The sequence below is a fragment of the Hypanus sabinus genome, chromosome 30, assembly GCF_030144855.1.
Source record: "Hypanus sabinus isolate sHypSab1 chromosome 30, sHypSab1.hap1, whole genome shotgun sequence".
Classification (NCBI taxonomy): domain Eukaryota; kingdom Metazoa; phylum Chordata; class Chondrichthyes; order Myliobatiformes; family Dasyatidae; genus Hypanus; species Hypanus sabinus.
This window is the reverse complement of record NC_082735.1, coordinates 37,403,144-37,420,051: the sequence shown is the minus strand read 5'-3', so window position 1 is coordinate 37,420,051 and position 16,908 is coordinate 37,403,144. Positions and strand designations below refer to the sequence as shown.

The window sequence follows — 16,908 nt, the reverse complement described above, 5'->3', positions numbered from 1 at the left end:
ATATACACTTCCGGTCCTTCAAGTCGTGCTACGCTAGCACGACTCACAATTTATTCATAACCTAATCACGGGACAATTTACAATGATCAATTAACCTACTAACCGATACACCTTTGGACTGTGGGAGGAACTTGGAGCACCCAGAGAAAGTCCACACATTCCACTGGGAGGACTTACAAACTCCTTACAAAGGCCATTGGGATTGAACTCTGAACTTCGATGCCACGAGTTGTAAAAGTATTGTACTAACCCCTATGGCTTTCATTATCACTTGGAGACTGTTAAGGAAATAAGTACCCTAGATTTAGTTTTAAATAATTCGACACTAAATTCAAGTGAATCAACATTAAGTATCACAAAGGTGTAAATAATTCAGAGCAGAAACTGCTAATGAACAAACATTATTGAGATCAAAGTGAGCTTCCTTCTTACAAAATTGTGATTCAGTGGAATCAGTTTCCAACTAAAACATTGTGCCAATTAACACCTTTTTAAAAAAACAAGATGAATATTTGAGTAGGAGTGATTAAAGTCTTAGTGATTCCACATTGATTCCATAGAAACGTATCAACAGGAAGACAAGTTGTCAGAGATAAAAATAACTGTGATTTTGATGCTTGGCTTGATTCTCATTTGAATCTGAGAGGACCTTATGTTCAAGGGTAGATTTCTGTTGTGCTGCCCTTCAGGATCAGAGGGGCCTGGGTATTCAATCCCATGGCGCCATGTTTTTGTATGCTAATAACCCACCTTGCACAGAAAAAGTTATTTGTGAAAATCAGGAGCTTGTGTGTTGAACATATCATTGGGTTGGAAATAATTTAGAAAATGTGTAGCTCAGACGGTCGATGATTAGTTTGAGTTGTTCTCCAATTTTGGCTATTTACCTTCCAAAAGTTTTGTCACCATACGGAGAGACATCATCGCTGTTAATTGCAGTATATCCGCCCAATGCTGGGCCTTTATGTACCTATCAATCAGCTAATTTGTCGTCAATACACAAACTCAATTTTGACGCAGGGAGGAAGCTTCGTCACTGATTAGTTGTGTGGCAAACTTTGTGTGTTGTGGTCTGGAAATTTGCCCACATTGAATCAAGGTCTACATGTCTGTCTACAGAATTGTTCACAGAAAACTACGCTCCTAGGAATGTTGTGTGCTTGCTTGCGCCATGACTTTCACTGATGCCCAGTCGAACATGTGCCCCTTTGATCTTCTGGGTATAGACTTGGGAGAGTTGGTCATTCTGCTTTACAGCCATTTGATCTTGACATTTCCTAGCAGTATGTGTTTCCACAGACAATTCTGTAAACAGACGTGTAGAGCCAGATCCTATTCATGAGCCAATGCGGGCAAAATTCCAGATCACAAGACACGAAGTTTACCACACACAACCAATCAGCAATGAGATTTCCTCCCTGCATCACAACTGATTTTCTGTAATGATGGCCAATCAGTTGACTGGTACGTATATAAAGGCCAAGCATTTAGAGGACACATCACATTTAAGAGCGCAGTGACAATGTCTCCTCCTATGGTGTTGAGATTTTTGCAAGTAAATTGTCAAGATCAGAGAACAACTCCACCCAAGCATATCGTTGCTAGATACTTTGGACATGTGCAGCGAGTGCTTTGTCATCACCATGGGCACCGCATGTGATAGTGTGCCACTATTACAGCTTGGAGCTTCAGAGTTCAATTCGGGCACCTTCTGTAAGAAGTTTATACACCCTCCCAGTGATCGCATGGGTTTCCTCGGGGTGCTTCGGTTTCCTCCCACAGTCCAAAGGCGTACTGGTCAATGTCAATTGCCCTGCAATTAGAATTAAATTGGTGGAATGCTGGGTGGCGTGGGACATTGGGCTGGAAGAGCCTGTTCCACACTGTACAGTATCTCTGAAATAAATAAATAAATCACATCCTTACTATTCTGCTGCCTCACCCTCACAATCCCAGTAATGCTGAGGAACACACACAAAATGCGGGAGGAACTCAGCAGGTTAGGCAGGATCTATGGAGGGGAATAAACAGTCCACACTTTGGGCCGAGACCCTTCACCAGGACTGGAAAGGAAACGGGAAAAAGCTGGAATAACGGAGGGGATGGACTACCGACTGGAGGGTGTTGGGTGAAGCCAGGTGAGGGGGAAGGTGCATGGGTGGGGGAAGGGTATACAAAATGAGAAGCTAGGAGGTGATTTGTGGGAAAGATAAAGGGCTGAAGAAGAAGGAGTCTGATAGGAGAGGAGAGCAGAACCATGGGAGAAAGGGAAAGAGCTGATAAGCAGGTGAGAAGAAGGGATGAGAGAGCAGCTAGAAAAGGGAAATAAAAAATAAGAAGGGGGAAGGGGTAGAAATTACCAAAAGTTCAAAAAATTAGTGTTCATGTTGACAGGTTGGAGGCTACCCAGATGGAATATGAGGTGTTGCTCATTTAACCTAAAAGTGGCCTCATTATGGCAGTAGAGGAGGTCATAGACCTGTAATATTGACCAAGTTCATGAACATCATCTAAAACATTATCTACCGTTTCCAAACCCTGACTGATTTAGCCCTCAGCTGGCAACCAATGATTACAACCCACTCATGCCACCATCACTAACTGGACTGCATCCACACTGATTACCAATTACACCCCTAGTGACATCCCAGACCTATGATAACTGTTGGGTGTGGCCTTCCATTGATTCTGTTGTGTTTCTGTTTACTGTGGATTCTGCAAGAAAACGAATCTCAGGCCAGTATATGGTAACATATTTCATCAGCAACATGTCATTATGTGCCTGGGTGGCGGGTGGAGATACCTCTCTACCAAAAAGGTACTCCTTCCCTCCGTTAGCCTGCAGGCCAACCTTGGGTAAGGTGCAGCGCCTGTTTAGCCCTCCTAATCAAGGTCATGTGAAGCCACAGAAGCAGGTGGTGGATGGTGCACATCACAAATCCTGGTTATGCAACCACTGACGTCAGGCAGACAATCTCTGAAAAATATTGATAATAGTTGGGGGTCACCCATCTTGTAAAGACACTGCTCAGAAGATGACAATTGCAAATGAATTCCACAGAAAAATTTGCCAAGAATGGTCATGGTTGGACCATAATTGCCTGTGACATATATATGTACTTTGATAATAAACGTACTGTGAACTTTGACTGTAGCCTTGTCTCTTAGGTTTCTCAGGCAACCAGTCTTCACCTCATCCCACCTCACCCAACATTGCTAGTATAATCCCACAATGTATTTATTTATCTACTTAGAGCTACAACACGGTGACAGGTCCTTCCGGCCCAACAAGCTTGTGCTGCCCACGTGTCTAATTAATCTACTAACCCAGTACACGCTTCGAATGTGGGAGGAAACCAGAACCCCCAGAGGAAACTCACACATGGGGAGAACATACAAACAGGCAATGCCAGGATTTGAACTTGCATTGCTGGCTCCGTAATAGTTAATATCGCTTTTCCTGCTTTCTTTAACATCACCATCATTATGTGCCATGTTGTATGACATAGGCGATCATGGTCTTTGGCAATTTTTTCTACAAAAGTAATTTGTCATTACCTTCTTCTGGGCAGTGTCTTTACAAGACGGATGACCCCAGCCATTATCAATACTCTTCAGAGATTGTCTGCGCAGAGCCAGTGGACGCATAACCAGGACTCGTGATATATCATCACTGGCTGGTTCATATGACTATCCTCCACCTGCTCCTGTGGCTTCATGTGACTCCAATTTGGAGGGAGGGGGGTCAGAGCTGGTGCAGCTAAGCAGGTGCTACACCTTGCCCAAGAGTGACCGACAGTCTAGCAGAGGGAAGGAGCACTTTACACCTCCTTTGGCAGAGACGTATCTCCTCCCTCCCACCCGCCTGCTCTCTCCAGGTACTCATTAAATCCCAGTGTTGTTTATTCTCTGTACTCTTTAATACCACATTCAATCAAGTTCCACTTTCTTCCCTTCTAATGTTCCTCCAAAGCACGTTTTGCTTGGATTTCCAGCATCTGCAGATTTCTCTTGTTTCACATCCTTCTCAGTTTCACTTCCTGAATTAGTCTAATTTCACCCTCCACAACCCTTAATATCTCATTCGTGCCAATTCCACTCTTCTGCCCACTCCTCATATCTTTAATGGATCTTTTTCTCTCCAAGGAACCGTCCTCTTTGGAGGAATTTGCAGGCCTATGCCTCTGCAGTGGCTTGTGGGAGAGAGTTCCGTGTTGCAGCCACCCACATGAACAAAGAAATATCTCCTAACCTTATTACTGTCCTGCTGAGAAAGGTATCAGCACTTACATTATCACAACCCTCCATTATCTCGAACTAATTTGGATTACAACTCGAAATGAAATAATTTTCGTGCTGTTGGAGAAATGACGGAGGCAGTTGAGCTAATTGGAAAGCAGCTCCAAAGGCTTAAACAGAGACATGCTGTGCCAAATGATCTGCTCCATATCAAGCCATCCCTAATCTAACCTTCGCTGTGTCAGCAGAACGAATGCCCTAACATTTAGAGTGTCTCTTCGTAGCTGTAGCCATTCATTCCCCACTGAGGCTTGCAAGTCTGTACTTAACCTTTTCTCATTCCTTTAGATCCTTACTGTTTTGGAACAAATTGCTTCTGGTCTTTAGAAAGAACAAGTATTTTCTTGTTCCCTGCTTTGCATGTCATTCATAATAGTGTTTGGTTTTATAATTCATTGGGTGATTGGATCTTGATAATTGCTGTAATCATATTGCAGCACATAAAATATGCATTAACTGCATACATTAATAATATTTGGTTATGAATAAATTAATGAACATTCCAGCTGGTGTGATTAATATTTGCCTGCAGAGACAGGTCTTTGTACTTAATATCACTTTCTCAATATCATATCAGCACGAGCTCGTTTATGCCATTGGCAGAGCCTCACTTTATCTGACTCCCTCGGTTAATGATACGGGTCCATGGAACAGAAAAGGTTGGGAACTCCTACTTTAACCAAACTTCTGGTTCCATGCTGTTTGCCCTAGGGTTGCTTTTATTCTCCGATCTTTACCTTCACTGCATTTCCTTGCAATGAGCTCATTGACATCACCAACCCCTTCATTCATTCTTTGCAGCTCAGGTTTGATCAGCCTTTCCTCACGTCAACGTTGAGGAACCACTGTGCCAATCAGCACACGCGTGCACTTACTTGATCTGTATAGTTAGTAGTAACATCTTAGCTTACTAACATGCTTGGGCCCTTAGCTCCCAGTGGAACATAGGCCATTGGTGACCTCCCACCTCCATCGTCCCCTGAAGTTAATGATATGGATGGAGTTCACTGTACAGGGGATTGGGCCATACACCTCCACCAGAGACCTGTTGGCCAGCCTGACCCATGCCCACCTCTCACAAAGAGGATGTACAGTTGGACTTTTGCCAAACATCTTGCCTTTGAACCTATATATTTTACCAGGGGTCTTGCTGATGAATCTAACAAGAGCACTTATGTATGGCCATTTTTACTTTTTAGTTAATACCTCAGGCAGTGCATAAGGCCATAAGATATAGCAGCTGAATTAGGCCATTCGGCCCATTGATTCTGCTTCGCCATTTCCTCATGGCTGATCCATTTCCCTCTCAAACCCGTTCTCCTGCCTTCTCCCCATCACCTTTCATGCCCTGAATCATCAAAAACCTATCAACCTCGGCCATAAATGTGACCTGGCCTCCAAATCCAGCTGTGGCAGTCAGTCCCATGGATTCACCATCCTCTAGCTAGACGATCATTTAGACGTATTTAAAGGGAAGAATTAGAACGCCACGTTAACAGACTGATGTGAATGAAAAAAGATGGAAGAACATGTGACATCTAAACATCAGCATGGACTAGTCATTATAGAGATCTGATTAATGTGCCAGACATTCCATAAATTACATCTACACTCAGTGGCCACTTTTAACCATCACTAGAGTTTACAGAGAATGGTGCAAAAAAAACGGAATCATCCAGCGAGTGGCAGTTCTGTGGGTGAAACTGCCTCATTAATGGGAGAGGTCAGAGGAGAACGGCCAGACTGGTTCAAGCTGACAGGAATGTGGCATGGTGGCAGCCCTGCAGAAGGGTCTTGGCCCAAGAGGTTGACTGTTTATCAAATTCCAAAGAAGCTGCCTGACCTACTGAGTCCCTCCAGCATTTGGTGTGTGTTACAGTGGCCATTTTATTAGGTACAGAAGTAGAACCCAGTGTGTCTTCTACTATTGTAACCCATCCACTTCGATTCAATGTGTTGAATCAGAGATGCTCCCCTGTACACAAATGTTGTAATGCATGGTTATTTAAGTTACTGCCAACTTCTTGTTAGCTTGGACCAGTCTGGCCATTCTCCTCTGACCTCTCTAGTTAACAAAGTGTTTTCTTCCAGAGAACTGTCCCTCATTGGATGATTTTGTTTCTCACACCATTCTCTGTAAACTCTAGAGACTGTTGCGCATGAAAATCCCAGGAGATCAGCCATTTCTGAAATACTCAAACCACCCCATCTGGCACCAACAATCATACCAGTTACAGTCACTAAGATCACATTTCTTCCCGTTTCTTATTTTTTTTCTGAACAACAACTGAACCTTGTAACCATGTCTGCATGCTTTTATGCTTTGAGTTGTAATTGGCTGATTAGGTATTTGCATTAATGAACTGGCTACTTCACTATGAGTACATCCTTTGTATTTTGTGTGCCAAGGAATCTGCTTAAAGTGAACAAACGTTGTTTGCATAGAGACGGTATAATGCTTGAGTGCACGTGCACATATTTCCCCACATGTACCCTAAAAACAAACAACGCAAGCAGGATCTCCTTGGACACTGCATAAAGCAAAACGTGTATTTCCAGGCTTATAGGAAATCTGTTAGTATCCCAAATATATTATTAGCCTTTATTTCGTTTGCACACAGCCTCTAATGGAAATGTGTAGACTATGTATAGAGGATGAAGTTCATAAGATGTTTACATAATGTGCAGTTTCTAAGCAAAATGTATTTAGACTTTGTGACTTCTATTTGCAAAGTACGTTTGTACAGGAAATGCTTCTTGACTGAATATAAAATGAAGATCTTTGTGCAAAGAAACTGACATTAATGCTGGCTTTTGGATTAGAGTTAAAAAAAAGTTTTGTCCCAAACACTAAATTATTTAAAAAATAATTTTAATAGTTTGTTAGGCCCAGTTTGAAAGGGATTTTTATTATTTACACGATACAGTTCAGGTTAGTGGTAACGGGGAGGAGGGCTTGGATGACAGAAGGGAGTGCATGATTAAGGATCCCTGGATCCACATACCCAATGATGGGTCTAGTCTGTCCATCACACCCATTGTCCTCCCTGATTAACAAAGTTTTAGCAAGGAAATGCTTTAAGGCATCTAGGATTGCCAACTCTCACTGGATGTCTTGATCAGTTGTGTCAGAATCAGGTTTAATATCACTGGCATACATCATGTAATTTGATGTTTTGCGGCAGCAGTACAATGCGATATATAATTTTAAACACCATAAATTACAATAAGAAATAGATATGAAATAAATTAAGTAGTGCAAGAAGAGAAGAATTAAAATAGTGAGGAAGTGAACATGGGTTCATTATCCATTCAGAAATCTGATGGTGGAGGGGAAGAAACTGTTCCTGAAACACTAAGTTTGTGTCTTCAGGCTCCGGTATCTCCTCGTTGAGGGTAGCAGTGAGAAGAGGGCACGTTCTGGGTGATGGGGGTCTTTAATGACAGATGCTGCCTCTTTGAGTCATCGCCTTTTGATGGTGAGGAAGCTGATGCCCATGCTGGATCTGGCAGAGTTTACAATCTCCTGCACCTTTATCCGATCCTGTGCAGTGGCCCCTCCATACCAGATGTTATCCAGCCACAGTACATTTATTAATATGTAATGCTATTTTAACCAATGTAAAAGAAATTAGATTATTCACCATCCCCCATCTAGGCGTTTCCTCCCTGTTCAATATCGTTATAATAAACAGAACAAAACAGTACAACCTAAGAACAGGCCCTTCGGCCCAAAATATTGTACCAGACTAATCAACTTTGTAATTCAATACTAAACTAATCCCTTCTGTCTACACAATGTCCACATCCCTCCATTCTCTGCACGTTCACATGCGTAAGAGCCTCTTAACATCCCCCCAGCACTCCACCTCACCGGCATCACCACTCTCTGTGTAATACCCTGTGAATGCCACAGTTAGTGCTACGCCCAGGGCATCAAAGTTCAATCCTGGTGTCCTCCGCACAAACTCCCCATGAAATGTGTGGGTTTTCTCCATTTTCCCACATACCAAAGACCTACTGGGTAGGTTAATCATTGTAAATTGTCCCATGATTAGGTTAGGGTTAAATCAGGGGTGTCAGGGATTACTGGGTGGTGTGGCTCGAAGGCCTGGAAGGGCCTATTCTGCATCATATCTCTAAATAAATAAATAAACAAACAAACAGAAAGTAAATAAATAAACAAACTTGCCCCTTTTGACCTTAAATGCACACCCTCTCATCATCATTATGTGCCATGTCATATAACATGGGTGATCATTGTCCCATGACCACGTTTGTTCCTGGAACATTTTTCTACAGAAATCATTTGCTATTGCCACCTTCTGGGCAGTGTCTCCACAAGATGGGTAACCCCCCCCCCCCCCCCCCAGCCATTATCAATACTTCAAACGACCATCCACCACCCGCACTCATGCTTTCACGTGACCCTAATTGGGAGGAGGGGGAGGGGGTGGGGGGTGCTACACCTTGGCCAATGGTAACCTGCAGGCTAGTGGAGGGAAGGAGTGCCTCACACCTCCTTTGGTAGAGACGTATCTCCTCCCTGCCACTCAAGCACACTCTCTATATTAACCATATGAGCCCTTGGAAAATGGTACTGGCTACCTACTCTGCCTCGGACTCCTAGCATCGAGAACACCGTTGAAAGGTGCCGCCTCAAAAAGGCAGCATTCGTCATTAAAGACCCCCTCTCCCAGGACTCGCCCTCTTCTCATTGCTACCTTCAGGGAGGAGGTACACGCTCAATGATTCAGGAACAGCTTCTTCCCTTCCTCTACTTTCACTACATTTCCCCTCTTTTTGCACAACTTATTTAATTTATTTTTATCTATACTTCCTGTAATTTACAGATTTTTGTAATTATGTATTGCAATGTACTGCTGCCACTAAACAACAGATTCCACAACCTATGCCAGTGATATTAAACCTGATTCTGATTTGTCCCAATTGCTTTAGGTAAAGCAGGTAAGGAAAGCCTCAGACTCAACATCATTATCTTTTGGTCTGGGGTAAACATGAATGTCCCAAGAAACCCCATTTCTGCCAAGTGATTCTGCACCTGTGAACACCAGGCGAAGAGCTAATATTCACCACAATATTGGGTAAAGAAATGTTCACCGCTGTGTTAATTCCTGGCACAGTGAGGCCAGGTATCAAGAGTTCTTAAATAACTGATGATGTGGGAGTATATCTGATAACTGCCACAGACAGCTGTGGAGGCTATGCCCTTGGGTGTATTTGAAGTGGAGGTTGATAGGTTCTTAATTAGTAAGAAAATCAGAGGTAATGGGAGAAAGCAGGAGAATGGGGTTGAAAGGGGAAGTGAACCAGCCATGATGTGCAGACTTGATGGACTGAATGGCCTAATTCTGCTCCTATGTCTTATGGTCTTATCTCCCAACAGAGTAAAGCAAATAATAGGCTGCTATAGAGCTAACTGCCGGGGAGAAATGAGAGGCCGATTAAAGCAGCCCATGGCAGCCCATTTATCCTGTTGCGTGTGTTCAGCCATGATAGGGTGGCAGTGCAGTTTCGATGGGCGAATACCCTAAGTCTTATTAACCATATTCTGTCCCAAAGAGAAAGTGACAGCAGAATTGCTTCTAATCTGCTTTTCTCATTTTCTGTTATAAGGAAGTTAAAAACATCCCATCCCAAATGGCATAGATGTTCTGTGGATGCTGTCTGTATGAGAATACAGACAGGAACATCTGAGTGGAGGAAACCACTGTACTAATTCTTCTGCCTCTACTTTTTAAGACCATGAGCAATCGCTTCTTCCCTTACGATGTCATAACAACAGATGCAGTGCTGAGTCTGGATGAGGACACCGTACTTTCAACCAATGAGGTAAGTTGGGATATCACTGTTATAGGTACCCGAAGAATAAGCCTGGAAATATTGCTCACAGGTTCTAAGCAAAATATGGGCAAATGCAACCCAGCAGTTTAAAATAATGAATGTCAGCTAAAGACCCAGGAAAGTTGATTACATGCAACAAAAGTTCCATGTGTTGATCATGAAAGATGTGAAATTATACTCTGAGATTTATTCATTCTAGGAACATCCTTTTGTTGAAATATAATTTACTTATTTACTTACTAGGGCTCTTAGCTCCTAGTGGGGCATCGACCATCGATGACCTCCCGCCTCTAAAGTTGATAGCATGATTGGAGTTCATCAATAGTTCTGTAATTGGTTGTATCTATTGTAGAGGGGATTAGCCCAATCAGCTTTCACCAAGAGCCCCACTGGCTGGCCTTACCCAATTCCACCTCTCACAATTGGGATGTGGACTTTGAGAGGGGAAAAATAATTTACTGTCAATTCCTAATTAACCAAAAAGATGGCAGTGAGGCACCAATTTGTCTCTAGTGTTCATACAGTAAATGAGCTGTGTTCTGTCCACACTCCTGTACGGGTCAGAATGCTGGTGCCTGACAGAGAGCGACCTTGCTAAGCTGCCGTCATTCCACACCACAAGCCTCCAAGTGATCCTCCATATTTTATGGCCAAGCAAATATCCAACTGTGTCCTACTCCTTCAGTGTCATCAGGAGGACATAACCACAATCATTATGAGGAAACGTTGGAGATAGATTGGGCACATGATGGGAAAAGAGGCCAACTCCATCATCAAGGCTACACTTCACTGGGCTCCTTAAGGGCAAGAGTCCAAAGACAGCCTGATGCTATACCAGAAAGGTAGAAAGGAGGACCTTGAACCACACCTGAGGCACAGCAGAGATGACCAAGGACAGGTAGAGATGGAAAATCTGCACTGCTGCCCTTAAACACCAGAGATATAATGGTCAGTAAGTAAGTAGGTTGACACAGTGAGAGGAAAGCCCTTCATAACTGCAAGGTGGAGAGTGCCAGCAGTTAACGTAGTGAAAATGGAGTAAGGGGAATGATATTTTTCTAAGTTAGGGTGTTGTACATCTCAGAAAGGAACTTGAAGGTACTATAAAGTCCTTTCTGTGTGTCACATCTCCAAGAGCAATGTATAGATTGCAGTTTGGAGCAAAACTATTGAGGTACAATGAAGTGCCATGGAGACTGAATGGCTGACCTTTTATCCAAACTTTAACAGCAGTTAAAAAGGGGCAGTTTAGATACATGGAGAAAGAGTGAAAAAAAACTGGCTGTGAGAAACTTTATTGTAAACTAATTAAGTTTATGAAACATGAACAATTTTCTTTGTTGAACTATTTTATTATACCCTACAATTAATAAATAAAATCAAAAGAATGTGATTTTACAATTTTCGTTCTAAAAATTCTTGGTATTCATATCACAAAAATAAACCGTTTTCAGGCCATGTAGAAGTTTTGTGCTTAGAGAGTGGTTGCTATGTGCAGCAGTTAAAAAGAAATAGAGGGAACATCGAGGGTAAAAGTGCATCAGGGGTCCAGAGGTGCCCAATCACATTTCTGAAGTGGATTGATTCCGTTTGTAGGAACACTTTTATGTGACTTGAGCTAGTCAGGCCTAGTGTCACTCATCCCTCTCCAGGCCAGACCATAACTGATGTCGTCCAACTCAGTGGCTTGAACACATGGCCATTGTAGTTCTTTGGAGAACTCATCTGCCTTGGCCAGTGACTACACTGATGAGGTCCTTTGCCCAGTGGTCCCATGTTTACATCACCCCTTCACGTTGTTTAGCCTGCCAGCTGAAGTGGTGTACCAGGGTGTGCCACGTGGAGGCAGACGTGAGAGATTTAGGAAATGGATCAGGGCCAGCAATGCCTACAAGGTAAAGTGCAGCTACCGGACATCAAAGGTGCTACCTTCTATCCAAAGTCACCTATGCCCCCAAACCGAATCTTTGTTGTGGGACAAAGGGATCAGGAGTGCTTCTGCATGAAACACAAAGGATTGGCAAAGAGTCTACCTAACTAAGTAACTAAGATTAATTGAAATGCTGATATTTATTACACGAGGTGTGGAATATAACCATATAACAATCACAGCATGGAAACAGGCCATCTTGGCCCTCCTAGTCCGTGCCGAACCCTTAATCTCACCTAGTCCCACCTACCCGCACTCAGTCCATAACCCTCCACTCCTTTCCTGTCCACTGAATATAAAGAAATGCATTTGGATGCAACTTTTGAAGATGCTATGAGTACACCTGGAGTACTGTGTACAGCTTTATCTCCAGAATTAAGAAAAAATATGGCTGAGAAAGACAAGGCCAAGAATATTCATAGACGAAAGGTTGAAGTCTGAAGAAAGAGGGATGATTATACTGAACAATTGGGTCCTGAGGAGAATTGTTTAAAGGAGATCAGAGTCAGAATCAGGTTTAATATCACTGGCGTACATTGTGAACTTTGTCGTTTTGCAGCAACGGTACATGGCAATGCAAAATGACAAAAGCTATGAATTACAGTGTGTATACAAGAAAAAATTATATTAAATTAGGGAAAATTGTGAGGTAGTGTTTGTTGTACATTCAGAAATCTGATGGAGGAGAAGCTGTTTCTGAATCATTTAGTATGTGTCTTCAAGCTCCTGTACCTCCTCCCTGATGGTAGCAATGAGAAGAGGGCACTCCCTAGGTGATGGGAGACCTTAATGATGAATGCAGCCTTTTTGAGACATGGCATTTTGAAGCTGTGCTGGATGCTGGGGAGTCTAGTGCCCATGATGGAGCTGGCTGAGTTTGTAGCTTTCTGCAGCTCTTTTGCCTAATTGTTAGCCACTCCTCTGCTGGTCTCTATGTATTACCCACGTCCCTGCACATTCTCCTCTTGACAAAATGCCTTGAGCTGTTTTGTAGAGAGTACACTTAAAGTCTAGTTTTAAAGGCAGCAGGGCCATCAATACAGTATCGCCTGGTGTTGCACTCATTGAATTACATTGAGCAGTGTCTCAGAGAGAGTTTCCTGGGTCAACATCCAGCTGATTAGATTGCCTGAGCAAATATCAGGAAGTGCAGGAGGCTATTGCACATGACTGATTTTCTTCAATATGTTTATATGTTTAATTCCTCAGAGAGTGCATTATCCACTACAGTACTCCGTGGCTTTTAGTTCAGGAGTTTGTCTTTGCCGAGCAATCATTCAGATTAAAATATCATTGTTTCATTTAACGCAGATTTTAGCATGAATGAACCAAATCAATTCACGGTAGAATTCCACTTTGAATGACCCTGCTCCTGTCATGCTTGGGTGACAAAGTCATTCAAATCTTCAGTTGTTCTTCAAACAGTTGATAAGTTTAAGCAAGCAAGCTACGTGCGGAGACTTGCTTCTTAGCAAAGCAAATGTTTGGAACAAAACTTGATGGCATATTTCAATCAGGATGCCCCACTGTACTTCACAGCCCTTTAAATCCTTCAAGTCACTTGTATTTTAAGAAACATGGTGGTCAGTTTGAGCACACGAGCTCCCACAAGCAGCAATGAACAAGTCATCTATAATAATTATCGAAAAGGAAAACAGATTAGGAAACTGAGGCCAACTGCTTTAATGTTATTATTTAAAGTGTAAATGCATTTATGAAGTATGGCAGCTCCTCTACTTCTTTAGGAGTTTGCAAAGAATCAGCATGACATCTAAAACTTTAACAAACTCCTATAATGGAGAGCATATCAACTGGCTACATCACAACCTAGTATGAAAACATCAATGCCCTTGAACAGGAATCCTACAAAAAGTACCATCACGGGTAAAGTCCTCCCCTCCATTGAGTACGTCTACATGGAGCACCATCACAAGAAATCAGCATTCATCAGGGACCCCTGCTACCCAGGTCATGCTCTCTCCTCATTGCTGCCATCAGGAAAGTGGTACAGGAGCCTCAGGACTCACACCGCCAGGTTTAGGTACAGATACTACCCTCAACCATCAGGCTCTTGAATCAGAGGGGAGAACCTCACTCAACTTCACTTGTCTGATCATTGAAATGTTTCCACAACCAAAGAGTTCACTTTCAAGGACTCTTCAATTCTTGTTCTTGATATTTATTGCTTATTTATTTAATATTATTACTTTCTTCTTTTTGTATTTGTTATCTTTTGCAAATTGGTTGAAATCCCAGATTGATGCAGTCATTCATTTATTCTGCTATGGCATTTATTGAGTATGCCTGCAAGAAAATGAATCTCAGGGTTGCATACAGTGGCATCTATGTATTTTGATAATAACCTTACTTTGAGTTTGAACTTTGGAACATACATGGTTGGTGAGGTTAAGTTTGGCTAGGTGAGCTCAGTGGAAGAACAAGCTGGATCAGGACAATCTATAGTCATGTCTCTCAGGGATTAAACCTATATTATTTTTTTTTCTTTATGACGGTATATTTTTCTGAAATCGTAACCTTATGTGCTATGTGCTGTTGGAAATGTGTGTTGTCCCTTGGTCCTGGAGAAATGCTGTTCCAATTGGCTGTAATAATGTATGGTTGAATGATAATTTGTATTGCAATTGTAATTACTGGTTCTATCTGGATCCATCACAGTTTGATAGGGCAAATGCTCTGTACTTTGACTGTTTATTCCTTTCCATAGATCCTGTCTGAGATCGTCCAGTATTTTATGTGTGTTACATAGATGCTGTAACCGTTTTGCTCACTGCAGTACGTAACCAAAATTGCTCCCAAACTATTTGCCCCTCAATGTAGTCATTCATGGGGTGGCACGTTAGCACAATGCTTTACAGTACTGGCAACCCCAGTTCAAATCTCACCACTGTCTGTAAGGAGTTTGCACCCACCCATCACTGCGTGGGTTTCCTCCCACAGTCCAAAGACATAATGGCTGGTAGTTAATTGGCCATTGTAAATTGTCCCGTGATTAGGCAAGGGATTACTGGGCAGCACAGCTTAAAGTGCCGGAAGGGCCTTTTCTTTGCTTTATTTCCATAAATAAGTAAATTCTCCCCTAAAAACTGTCTCCAATAGCAAGGCTTTGGGATGCATGTTCTTAATCTCTTCTTGTGGCTCTCCATAACAATTTGCTTAATAGCCAGAGCTTTGTGAGGTACCTTGTAGTACTTCACTGCTTAGACCACACTTAAAATATTTTTTCAGTTCTGGTTGCCTCGAGATGTAGCTTTCGAGAGGGTACAGAGGAGATTTAACAGGATGCTGCTTGGATTAGAGAGTGTGTCCCATGAGGTAAGTTTGAGCAAGCTAGAGCTTCTCTTTGGAGCAAAAAACAATGAGAGGCAACTTGATAGAGGTGTATAAGATGATAAGGGTGCATAGAGTGGACAGCCAGCACCTTTTTTCCAGGGTAGAATTGGTTACTCTGAGAAGGTGATTGGAGGAAATTATAGAGGGGATGTCAGAAGTCGGTTTTCTTTTACACAGAGTGGCGAGTGCTTGGAATGCACAGCCAGAGTGGCGGTAGATACAGGTATATTTTGGAAATAGGAATGTGGATGAGATCAAAATGAGGCCTACATAGGAGGGAAGTTTTAAAATGATCTTGGAGTAGGTTAAAGGTCGCATAACCCTAACCCTAAAAGGTCAGCATAGCATTTTGGCCAGAAGGTCCTGTATTATGCTGTAATCTAAGTTCTCTATAAATTATCATAGATATTGGAAGATTAGCTTATAAGAGCAAGGTTGAACAAGTAGGGTTTCAGCACACAGAATTTTAAAAAATAACATGTAATCTTATGGTAACTTGTTAGATTTCTAGGGGTTTGATAGTATAGTTTGATACGTGGGGAAGGGGGTGACCAGGAGGAAGTGGTCTATTTAAGATGGAGATGAGGATGAGGATCAATGTACTACTACTAAACAACAAATTTCACATCTTCCAGTGATACTAAATCTGATTCTGAGGAGAAATTTATTCTCTCATTTAATTAGGAGCCTTGGGATTCCTTGCTGCAGAAAGCTGTGGAAGTCAAACCCTTGAAAATATTCAAGGGTTTGATAAATTGTCTGTGTGCACTATGGAGAGACAGTAGGAGAGTAGACCTGGGCTGTTGGAATTACCAAGATATTGAACAGCAGGGATTGTCCATGTGCACTATGGAGAGACAGTAGGAAAGTAGACCTGGGCTGCTGGAATTACCAAGATATTGAACAGCAGGGATTGTCTATGTGCACTATGGAGAGACAGTAGGAGAGTAGACCTGGGCTGCTGGAATTACCAAGATATTGAACAGCAGGGATTGTCCATGTGCACTATGGAGAGACAGTAGGAGAGTAGACCTGGGCTGCTGGAATTACCAAGACATTATTGAAAAGCAAGTCAGGCCATAGTGGCCTAATAGTCGGGTCCTGTTTATTTATTTAATTGGAGGCACAGGCCCTTCGAGCTGCGCCGCCCTACAAGTCCTATTTAACCCCAGCCTAATCACAGGACAATTTATAATGGCCAATTAACCTACTAACTGGTATGCCCTGGAACTGTGGGAGGAAAATGGAGCACCCGGAGACAATACCTGCATTCCACATTGAACTCCGGCACCCCAAGCTGTAATAGCGATGTGCTAAGTGCTACACTACCATGGTGCCCGATTCTCAATGTTGACCATTAAAGGGACAGGTTTACTGCAGAGCTGTGGGTAAGTTGGTTTGGATGACTCCAGCATCAGCTTTGGTGCTGTGGTCAAGGACACTGGCTGCTGTGACGCCCAGTT

General features: G+C 42.5%; 1 protein-coding gene across 1 annotated transcript in view; it reads left to right on the top strand.

Annotated features, from left to right (window-relative positions):
- LOC132383580 (exostosin-1-like) overlaps positions 1–16,908 on the top strand; it is a 321,695-nt gene that overhangs the window by 287,203 nt on the left and 17,584 nt on the right. The window contains exon 8 of the mRNA XM_059954726.1: positions 10,063–10,152. Coding sequence (XP_059810709.1) covers positions 10,063–10,152 — 90 coding nt within the window. The remainder of the gene's footprint in view (positions 1–10,062; positions 10,153–16,908) is intronic.